Genomic DNA, 12204 nt, shown 5'->3' with positions numbered 1-12204 from the left:
TATTGCCGAGGACGAGTTGGAGGATGGAAATTTATACTATGGAGTTTCTGGCCCTGAGCCATATAAATTTGAGCCACTTGCAAATGCCAGAAAACAGCCTATTTCATGTACAAGTGGCAGGACTGACTGACTGGCAGTTCAAACTGACAGACTCCACCAGACAGATTGGTTTGAAGATTTTCATTTTCTTGTTCGATGCATAAAATAATGTAAAGTATGATTTGTCTGTGACTTAATATAATAATTTTTTTAACCCTCTCGTAGCCTGGTGTTGGCTCAGTGGTTAGGGTGGTGGCTTGAGATCCTCGGGTCCTGAGTTCAAGCCCCGTCTGCCACTGAATTAATACACCAGGGGGTTGACTCAGCCTGTCATCCTTCCGAGGTCGGCGAAATGGGTACCATTTCCAGTGTGTGTACTGGTAGAGGGGCACTGCATCAGCGACACAGTTGCGCTTCAAGAAATGATAGCTACCCCGGCAGCTAAGCTGCCATACGACCACCACCAACCCTCTAGTCACTCAAGAGTCAGAAATAGAATGAATCAATAATGGACCCAAATATAATGGACCCTTGGTGTTGAAGTCTTTCTGACAGCTGAGCTTGACCCCAGCGAAAGTGATGATGGCGTGGCCGATAGGGAAGAGATTCTCAGCCGCATTCCCCATTACGGGTTACAATGTACGGACTTCCGGATCGCGATGACTTACTCTATTCTAATAATTTAATCGATTTCTGATGCGCATTTATAGATAAACACAATGCCCCAATGCTTGAGAAGTGACACAGTGTGAGAAGATGAAGCAGGAGCCAGCGGAGGAGGAGAAGGCTGAATGGTGGGCACAGCGTCACGCTTGTTTTGAAACCGAGCTCACTCATTGCGTTGCCTTTGTAATCCTCGGCTGTGAAATGGTCACCACAAATGACAAGTCTATCCAAAGGGTCCCCTTTACCCATTTTCTTTGGGGGAAAATTCGCCCGTTTTGTTTGTACAAATCTTATCCTCTGCCGGCGAATGTTTGATTCCTTCAGGAATCGGTGGGAGCGATTACCTGTTTTCCAACCATTTTCGCAAAACATGGTGACACACTACTAGGCATGATGTACAAATATCCAAATAACTTTGTTCTACAATAATTCACAATTAAAAAGGATAATATAGACAGTTGCAAGCTCAAAATAAGCGAAAGAACGACCCACTGAACTGGACACTTCTTCAATGAGTGAGTGAGCGCAGCTTTCTTTTGGAGAACGTGACGTCACCATGCATATATGGGCACATGGCTGTTTTTTTCAACGGCCTCGAGAAATAACTTCGGAGTTAAATTTCATTAATTTTCCCGATAGTTAGGCAACCACAATAGTTTGCATAGAACTATTTAATGCACATGTAATCATATTGATAAATTTTCAGAACATGTTTGGTGACCTGCAACCTGCTCTTTAACGTCTTTCACCTTCCCTTCCATTTGTGTTTGCTCCTCTTTTACTTTATGTAATTCATCTTTCACCCGTTCCATCTCTCTTTGTTGGGTGGTCGCTCGAGTACCCTTATTGTTGGGTTTTCCGTGTGTGTGTGTGTGTGTGTGTGCGTGCGTGCGTGTGCGCGTGCGCGCGTGTGCGCTTGCGCGCAACGCGAGGCTCCACAGCGCAAACCAGCAAACCGATTTCGATGAAACTTGGCGACAGGTGCCATATGAGCTGGGAGTGTGCGCGTTTGAGTTTCGTTGCTAAGCAACCACCCGTTGCTATGCAGCGGCCGAAAAACCGCGTACGGTATTTTGAATACTTGTCCTACAGTTTTGAATGTGGAGAAACGAGACTTCGGAATTAAACACTTCGAGATAATTAGTAAATTTTACTCAAACCGATTTTTGATTTCGGTTTTATTTTTCAAATGGTAGTCCTTCAAAAATAGGGTGTCTATTTACCGTCTTTTTTTGTTTGTTTGTTTGTTTGTATGTAATGGACAGCTCTGGAGGCCAGAGGAGTCAAACGATTTTGATTAAACTTGACAGGTAGGTTAATACCAGGATCTAGTTCTATGCTTTTGAGCACCATTGCTATGGACACCACTGTTGCCTAGCAACGGGACTTTGAAATTTTAGAAAAATCCGAAAAAAAAAAATTTTTCGAAAATCAAAAATGGGCTTCCAGGCTTTTATGCGCACTATAATCAACCTCTTTGTCAAAAAATTTCAGCCCGATCTGTCAAAAACTGTATGACTAGTATGCAATTATGTCGCGACCACCCATGTCGCCTACCGGCTTGTTTCTCTGTTATTCCTCCTTTACGGCCCCCAATTCCCCCTTTGTCTCCTACTGGCCTTGTTTTAAATTTTGGACTTGTTTTAAATTTTGGATCGCGTCCGTGTTTATCCCGATGTCGACTTCCAATTGTCCTTGTCCTTTCGTTATTTCCATCATCACCTGTCCGAGTTTATCTACTTCTCCCTTAACCGCCATTATTTTATTCGTCATTTCTTCCTTACATATCTTCATCACGGTCCAAACACCTTCCACACTCTCCTTCAACCTGGTCATTTCCTCACGTACTGTCCTGATCTCATCCGCCATCTTCCGGTCCTTGTTTTACATTTTGCCCTTTACCTGTACCAGCCCGATGTCCAATCTTTGCTGACCCACCTTTACCTTTTCCAGCTTTGCCTTCAGCTCCTCCTGACCACCTTCATTTCTTCCCTAATTCCATTGCCCATCTGCCTATCGCCCACCATCGCACCACTTCTGTTCAGCATATCCTCAGCCAGTTTTTGCATATTCCCGTTCATCTGTTGCATATCACTTCTCATTTCATTCTTCAGTGTGTGCATATTCCCGTTCATTTGGTCCATCATCTGTTTGAACCTTTCCATAAACTGCTGCATTGTCATTTGCTTTTGCGAGGCCGATCCACTACCATTGGATTTGGATCCCAGTGGAATGGCTTTGTCCTTCGTGAAAGGAATTTGGCGGTGGGGGCCCCTAAGCATTGTTGCTGTCGCGGTTGCCCCCAACGTTATCTCTGGGTTTTGTTGCAGGGAATGATCTCCCTTAAAGTTGTCGTCCTGAGCCATAGATGTTTCTGAAATTGTTGTTTCAAAACCTACCTGAACCAGCTCGTCTTGGTCCACCATGTTCCGTACATATAATTAAATAAAATTTATATTCTCACCCGCTCTTAATTTTGGGGATGTGTTAAGCACACCCCAGGTTCGAATCCCACTTCTGAACACCAAAGTGTTCAGGTTTCATCCCACTCTTGACACCAAAGTGTTCAGGGTTCGCACCACTTCTGAGGCCAAAGTGTTCAGGGGGTCCGTATCCCACTCCTGATACTAAAGTTGTAAACCGTCGGGGGTGAGAATACCATGAGGGGGGAAGCTACCTTGGGTTCCCACCAGACTCTCCGGAATCGCAGGCTGTCGCACACGAATAACTTTGTGACGCGGCGGGTCGCTAATCGACCGTGAACGCCAATAACTCGACCACGTGAATTAGGGTCCACCGTCTGATACCGTTTTCCTAAAGGTGACTCAATTTAATTACCGGGGGACATGCCCTTGGTACGCCTTGTTCAAACCGGATCACCTTACCAGATCAGATGCAGCCGAGCGTAACTGCCCAAGGATGTACTGGCTGGAAGGAAGGAAAATGTTGGATTAGAAATCAGAATAGGAGACAGAGATGTAGTTAATAGACCTAGCTGTTAGACCCATGCAACGCACTTCATCCCGTTAACCCACTTAGACATGAGGGGAAGGTCTAACTGCACGAAGACTAATGAAATGACTGCCTGGGGATCACTGTATGTTGGTGCCATTGCCTTAGAGGCATGTGGTTTTGTAGAACTGCAACAATACATTCAACTAATTTTCTTCACAAAACTCAATGCTTGTACTCGAGTAATTACCTCTCGCAGTACACAATTAACTGAAGGATAGTCGGCTGTTACTAATGTCTTCTCTCAGAAATGCTCAGCCATTAAAAACACCTTAATATTTCCTTCAATATAATAGTAGTTTGGCATTTGGGGGTGGGGTGGAGAACTAACCATTTCTTGTCTTGGGAACAACCTGGGAACAACCAGTAAATCTTATTTTCAATCATTACCTGCTATGATGATGGTAGCTCTTTGCCACTTAATTGCAGGGTTTTGCTCCCGAAGGTGAAACCTTTTGTGGGGTGTCAGAATGTTTTGCTGAAGAACATTTCATTTCCATCACAAACATCAATAAAACACCAACACAACTTAGAAGGGTGAGATGGGTCTATAACTTTGCAATCATGTGTGTTAGTTTCTACATGCCTTTCATTTATCCTGCAATTAAAACATACCAAAAACATGCGATATCACCAAATGATTATTTTTACCCCAATCGTGCAAGCGAAAATATGGTTTAAGCTTCTGGGTCACTTCTGTCTGTCTGTCTGTTTACAAACGTCTGTTGATGATCGAGGAACACCTTCACTTCAATTGAATGTTATATTTTGAACACTAATCAGAACATGAACCTGCAGTTTAACAGCACTTTGTCTGAATTTGTCCTGATCACACATGCGCAGAGAAGAGCGAGGTAATTTTTTTACTCTGCCTATCTGGCAGTCAAACAAAATTGAAAATCATTCCAAACAAGAAACTTTTTCTTTCGACGTCATAAAGTTCACAAACAACAGGCACGAAGAACTAATGCAATGTGTTCAATAAGGTGGTGTAAAGGATGCTCATCAACGGCGGTAAACTTCCGATATACTGTATACATATATTTTTTTTTAACGACCTTTAAATTCTTCATTTTATTTAAATTTAATTATATATTTGAACGCTGCACAACACAAATCACCTTTTTAGCACTTTCAAAAACCTGTTTCGCAGGACTTGAACAAAATATTACAACATTTTACAGCATCTCAACCAATCAAATTTTCTGCTCCAAATGCCGCCCATGTCCTTTTTTTTCTCATCACTGCACAGAGTAAGGTGTTCTGTGAACTCTAGTTTTTAAAGCATCTGGTTAGGTGAGGTAAAATATTTCAAACTTTCAAGTGGGGATGTTTTCATTCAGCATGAAAGGATTTTTATTTCTTGACAATGTTCTCCCAGGAGAAGTTAAAGTTGTTGGATTATTGTTTGCTACCTTTTGTACTTCCTGTTGTGCAGGTCACTGAGGCTCGCGCAACGTTGGTGCACACAGAAAAAATGGGTTCATCTCATCACAACTCCCCTCTCATCTCTCATGAGAGATTCTGGAGCTTGTTGTGGCCTTGGCATTGCTTTGCACGTGTTCGGTGCTCTCAGACCCACTCAGGAAGGCCCTTTTATGCGTGCAGTCAGTGCAGTGCTCATCCTGTTGGCTTTGCATCTTCTAGATAGCCTCAAGATCCCCAGCGATCCCTTGTTGCTCTTTTATGCATTGATATTCCTGAAGAACACTGCTCTACCCATTGTTGTTATGGGAATATTCCGTTTTTTCGTTTGAGCTTTTGAATCCCCAGAGGTGAGTAATCACAGTTGTAATTTTATTTGAATTTCAATGTTGTGTGGTTTTTCTCACTTGCGTTTGAAACGTGATTGCGTTTTCGAACATGTACATTTTGGTTGGCCTTGTGACCGACGTGACGTGAAACGACGGCAACAAAGCAAGTTTGTGTGGGTTGTTGGATGCTTTTTCATTAATACAAGGTTAGCTGCTGAGACATAAATGAGGCTATCCAATATGATAAAGCTCTGAGGGGGGGGAAAGGGATTCAAAATGCAAGTTTTATTGTGGAGTTCTATTTCACGCCCATTGACCAAAGTTCAGTATCAGCCTCAGACACTTTATTGAAAACTACCGTTATACACCGAATGAAAAGTGGACAGGACTTGAAAGATTACTTTTGTGCACAATTTCACCATCGACGTACGATAGACCACTTTACTTCTCAGGCGCTCAAGTTGCAAAACACGATTTGTTCTTGCATTTTTTGGGGTCGTCCCACTGTGCTAGTCAAGCTTTTGTTATTCTTGTGAACCTATTGGTGGTGTTCATGTCTCTAGCAGAGATAATGCGTTCTTCATCCGTTGAAGATTTTGGGAAATCAGAAATAAGAGAAAATGTTGGATTATAAAAGTTTAAATGAAACAAAATAAGTTTATTTGCTCATACTTTTCTTCTCTTCTTCATACAATTCTGCTGATTCCGTTTTGGTTTCATTCCAATTTTGAAGGTTTCTCATGGCGTTTCAGCAGCGTTTAATACACGTTGGTGAAAGAACCGAGGGGTTTTGAGGTGGGGGAGTCGGTCGGGAGGTTGAGGTAATATTTATTTTGCTTCCGAGGACCACCCAAGTGGAATCCCTCAAAGAAATAGGTTTTTTTTTTTTTGCACTATTTGTGTGTTAGAACATCAGCTGTGTTATGAGGTTGGACCTGCATTTGTTCTTGAATGTTAAAAGCATCATATAGGTTATGTTTAAGAATGTGACCTAATTCTTTTTTTTTTGCACTGTGGCTGAACTAACTATATTTGTTGTTGAACACTTTGCCTCGAATATGTGTTCCGAATAAACACCTTTTTGGGAGATGTATCTTACCGGATGACGCAGCTGGTGACTTTGAATGTCCGTGCACCAAAGAAGGTTGCTTGGCTCTGAATATAAATCGATGTGTAACCTGAATTTGCAGATGCAATCGTAAAGCCCCCCATAGTTATCACCAAGAACTGAGTGTCATGCAAATGTATGGATTTTTGTAACAAAGGGTTTTATTTATTTATTTTCACATCAAGTTCAAGGCTCGCAAAATTTTAGACATTGTAGTTGCCCTTCGGGCCAGCACCGTTACAAATTTTGTTCCGTGAATTTTTTTTTCTTTTCAGTTGCCCGATGGCTGTCCACGTTTTCCCCTCATAGCTGTACTTGATGAAATAAACTGACTCGCTCGGCCTTGGCGTTGCTAGTAGTTGGTTGAACATGAATGTTGTGATCTCAGTGCCATGTTACCTTGCAATTGTTAAATCAACTATCAATGGCCTCATCTGGACAGTATTTATGGATTTTACAACTGCCAGTAGCAATCCATGGAAGGTTTTTCATTTTGAAAAAATATATTTAAAATGCAAGTTTTTGTGAACTCAAAACACTTAAATATAAATATAAAAACAAATAAGTCTGGAGACGGCGATGGTTAACGAGCAATGTATACGGTTCGCCTTTTTTATTTTTTGACCTTCGAGGGGAAGCCACGGGCAAACTCACGGGAATCGGGAAAAACGTAAATGATGAAAGTTGTAGTACTCGAAGAGCACTACTTGCATACCAACGTTCATTCGAAACAGTTGAAAACCCTAGGAGTTCGATGCCCAATTTATTGATTTTTTTTGACATTTTCTAAGTTCGTGACCTTGTGACCTTGACCTTGGGACGAAAATGAAAAATCGAGCTCCGTTGGTCTATGCAGGTGCCATTGGGCTAACCAAATACAGAAACCCCTGCCAGATTCGACAAATCCCCTCGGAGAAGATGTAACTTGAAATCGGCGACCCCCTAAAAACACATGTTTTTCGGTATGGCTCCGCCCATAATGGGCGCAGCATCCCCATTCTCAGGAAAACACAACTAGATCATGATGTAAACCTCCCATCCAAATTTTTATCAGGATCGGATCAAAACCCACGGAGCTATGCTCAGGACAGACAGACAGACAGACACACACCCATAACGAATATAGTGGTCACTTGCTTACTCCTGAACCAATTATGCAGCAACTTCAAGATGTATTTGTCAATTTCAACACATAGTTCATGTTTGCTTGCAACCCATTCATGATAACGCAGTATAGAGCGAGGTACGTGAATGTGTACTGTACGCTCATCGAATAAGCGGACAGGCGTTTGTTCGGCAATTTGTTTAGAAGAGCTTCCAGAAAATATAATGGCACCCCCCACAAGATGGGGATTAGCAATATGCTTGATATATAATTTGCATTTTTTTTTTTTTAGAGCCATAATTTTATTCTTGACAATTTAAGTTGAGGTTGCAGCACCATGGATAAATAAAACCAAAGAAAAGTTTGTTTAGGAGATAACAAATTTGTTTGCCTGTCGGGCTGGTTACCAGCAAGGTATGGTTGTCCAACAAAATGTTCTGGTTGTCCGGGGACGTTAGGCAACCTTTTCCATGAGCCCATAAGTTGAGTTATTGACAGCAGGCACAATTGACCAAAAACTATTTTCAGAAATTATATTAGTCGAACTCCATCCATCTATCCATTGGGACCATACTCTGTGCAGAGCTTTGGTGCTGCTTAAGCAGTCTCCTTGGCTATTGGGCACAATCCTGGACGGGTCGCCACTCCGACAGGATACCAGCAAGCTGGCACTCATTTTGCCGACCTCAGAAGGATGACAGGCAGAGTCAACCCCACCTGGTATTAATTCAACAGCAGAGTGGGATTTAAACTCAGGATCCTTGGATTCCAAGTCTATCACCTTAACCATTAAGCCAACACCAGGCATTAGTCCACTCCATGTTCATTCAAGTACAGTGCAAGGTTTACAATTTTAGAATTTAGTTTTATAGTCTAGTAGAATCGCAGGGTTGAGTTTTACATTCCCACATGAGCCTCAGAATCTACTACTACGACGACTACTACTACTACGACGACTACTACTACTACTACTACTACTACTACTACTACTACTACTACTACTACTACTACTACTACTACTACAGTACTACAACGGCCCCAATTGTTTCCACCTCCTTGTGGGGTCGGATGGGTGACGTTTTTGGCTCAAGTCTCACAGACAGGTCTGACGTTCAATGGAAGGTGGTGGCAATCTGTAATTTGTTCATGGTGCCAGGCACAGGTCACCTGCTTTTCACAGTACACTGGAATAGTTAACGCCTACCAAGGACCAGTGCTGGCAGACAAGTCCTCCAGTTTAACATTAATTTGAGGGTCGGCACACACACTGATGCCTCGCCCTGACTGCTGAACACCAGGGTGGCAGTTTGTTGTTATGTCTGGATTCAAACCCATGCCAGACGGCTCAGGTGAGTGTGTATACTGCTCGGCTATCCTGGCACCTGAGTCTTAAACCCTGTAAAAATTTTTAATGTACTATGCACATAATTTTGCCTACTAATTGCTGGTTTATTTATTTATTTTTTAAAACAATGGTATTAAGTAATGCAGAAAGAGGATGAGGAATCTCTTTTAAAAGGGTGTTGCAATGGAATGACGAAATTTAAAGAAAAAAATATACACAAGAGCGAGAATTGCTTTGCAATACATGTCCCCGACCGATGTGGAATTTTCTCAGTCCAAAAAGGGTATAACTGAAAAATTGACGAAATGCCATGAAACTCGAACTTGGTCTGGAACTTATCATAATAAAGCCATGTACCAAGTTTCAGTCGAATATGTCAAAGGGTTTGGGAAAACTGAAAAACCACAGGTGGGATGGACGGACAGATGGATGGAGAGCAAACCTATAGTCAGTCTCCTCTGGTGATACCGGAAGGGACTAACAACTTTAATACAGAAAAAAGTACGATGCAATGCATTTGTCTAGGATTCCCCTCACCCTCAAAAAGGGACTTTTCTGCATTATTTGGGTGATAAGTTATAATACTAAAAATAATGTTATTCATAAATTATCTTGTATAATAACGAATATAAGCAACGAACCATTTTATTTGATTGGAAGAAATAAACAGAGGTATTCTGTTATTCACCAGACTCGGTGGTGTAATGGTCATACCGTCCCCTCTGAGTTTGTGAAGTTGGTGTTTCAAACCCCGGCTGAGTCATCCCAAAGACTTTAACAATGGTACGTGCTGCTTCCTTGCTCAGCATTTAAAGGGCTAGAGCATGGACAAGCAACGCTGGAAAGGCAATGGCAAACCACCCAGTACAACCCTCACCAATAAACTGTTTGGGCAGCACCAATGCTCTAAAGAGTATGGTTCATCAAATCAAATAAATGCTGCAAGAAAATTCTTTGCTACGTAGCTTGAAAAGACTACAGGTTAATCATGATTTTTGCTTTGCATCCGATATGCTTCCAGTAGTTTTGAAAAGTAAAACCGAATGCACATTATTTTCGTTATAGCAATGGAGCATGCCAAAGCCATACTTGTGATTGAATTGACTTTATATCTGAAGGTTATTGGCCGTTTTAAGGGATGATGCAGAAAAATACAACCCATGATAATAGTTAACAAGACTTGCATTACTTTTGGATAACATCTGATACATTGTCATGTCTGAAGCCTCCACGTACTTGGAAAGACCTAAAACATGATGTCCCATTGCACCTGGTTCTTTACTCCGTTTACTGGATCTCGTAATTCAAAATCTCTCAGCTCACAACTAATGGTTTCTCTTGTGCCGCTGGCCTGAAATGGAGCATTTTGTTTGGATTGGTTGGAAATTCGGTTTTATTGTCGAATGCAACAGAATATGCTTCAAATTGGCATTTTGACGTGTAATGCGTCTTTCCTCTATTTCTTATTCGGCACTTCGAGTCAAAGAACAACACCTGTTTTCAGTTTGGGAAGCTCCCACGTTTTTCCCCTCCAGTTATACTTGGGATCCTAAACAGAGACGGCGTTCCTTTCTTGAGGGAAAAGAACATGGCATGTTTGAGCTGTTGCAAATTTTCGGGATATCCACATTGGAGCAAGGTCAGCGTCCTGCATGGTGCAGCTCGAAGGGGCTGGGGGTAGGTATTAAGGAAATTGTAATTCCATTTTGAGAAGGCACTGGGGGTTTCTTCACGTGTGGCTCCAGTTTCTTATTACGGTCGTTTTCATGTGAAACACGTGAGTGCCCAAAGGCATGTTTAGAAGAATAGTGGAATCGATTTTCACTTTGATTAAGATCCGACGGTACATATGAGAATCAACCGTTGATGTTTTCACTCCAAAGGGATGTGGCTGAATGAATGAAAATATGAGGAGCAACAATGCACAGCCGCCGGCCACAGCCTACCCCCGAGCAGCACAAGCTTCTGGTATTTGACAAATCGGTGATGATGTCTTCAGAATTTTGTGAAGTTTATATGTATGTATGTATGTATGTATATATATATATATATATATATATATATATATATATATATATATATATATATATATATATATATATATATATATATATATATATATATATATATATATATATATATATATATATATATACACACACACACGCACACACAGCTATATATTGTTACGAATCTGGAAACCATTTGCATTCAAAATACAGGTCCCAAAAGTCAGTTATGTCGTTAAGTACATGTGAGACAGGTTCCCTTTCCTTTTCTTTAGCGGGAGGATTAAATGTGTGCGTTGTGACATCTTTAGTTAGGTTTTACATCCAACAAACCCTCCAACAAGCCATTTAACAACCAACAATCATCCCATCTGCACGACCCAACCAGCCCATCATGCTCCATCACCGCCCGTTGGCTGCTCATACCTTTCCTTGTCGAGAGGGGGGCCTCGTGGTTCCGGTCCTCAGGCCCCACAAACGATAGTTTTTGTACGGTGGGCCTTTCAGGGCAGACCGTCTTGCTCTGCGCGAGCGAGGCCACGTGAAGAATATGGGGTCTCTGAACAGGGGCCACGGCTCCTCCCCGGTAGGGTGCGGCCGTAGGCCAATGAGGGACGGACAGCGAGATGATTCTTGCCAAGGCCTCTCCCCGTGTGGGAGGAGATGTATATCCCCGAGCAGATTCGGTTGTCGTTGGCGCTGGGAGATCTGGAGTACTTGAGTAGTTTCAAGTTGTTTGACGGTGGTTGAGTTGGAGAGTGAGTGAACCAGCCTGTTCGTGGAGCCTTGGTGGGTCCCGTCTGCGACCATGATCTCTGCCCCGGAGCTGTGATTGCTCCACGCGGCTGCCACCACGAGCCACGAGTCCCACACGTGTGGCTGGGACCTTCGACGACCCACAGGTCCCATCCAAACTCTGACCCCCAGCTCGTCTCTCTCATCAGCTGGAAGGTCCAATAAAAACTCCAGGGTTTCTTTTCTTTTTGTGTGTGTGACTGCATGTGGGCCCATCTATAAGTAGAATTGAGTAACTGCTTTGAATCATTGTAAATTCCTGCTCTGTTTATTCGCTTCAAGTCTTGCCTCTTTGTCTTTTATTGTAAATAAATTATTAGAAATGTTCCCAGCTCGTTTCCGTCCTTTCTTTATTTGGTCCAGCATGGTCC

General features: G+C 42.3%; 1 protein-coding gene across 2 annotated transcripts in view; it reads left to right on the top strand.

Moving 5' to 3' along the window:
• The window catches only part of G6PC3 (glucose-6-phosphatase catalytic subunit 3), a 48018-nt gene extending 41449 nt beyond the window's left edge, over positions 1-6569 (top strand). For both annotated transcript variants that reach the window (XM_085892244.1, XM_085892243.1), the window contains one exon: positions 5156-6569. In XM_085892244.1, coding sequence (XP_085748370.1) covers positions 5156-5474 — 319 coding nt within the window. In that variant the 3' untranslated portion in view covers positions 5475-6569. The remainder of the gene's footprint in view (positions 1-5155) is intronic.
• The last annotated feature ends 5635 nt before the right edge of the window (positions 6570-12204 follow it).

Source organism: Eptatretus burgeri, chromosome 8, assembly GCF_056783735.1.
Source record: "Eptatretus burgeri isolate ZD-2024b chromosome 8, Ebu_testis_v1, whole genome shotgun sequence".
NCBI lineage: Eukaryota > Metazoa > Chordata > Myxini > Myxiniformes > Myxinidae > Eptatretus > Eptatretus burgeri.
This window is presented reverse-complemented; position numbering and strand designations above follow the sequence as displayed.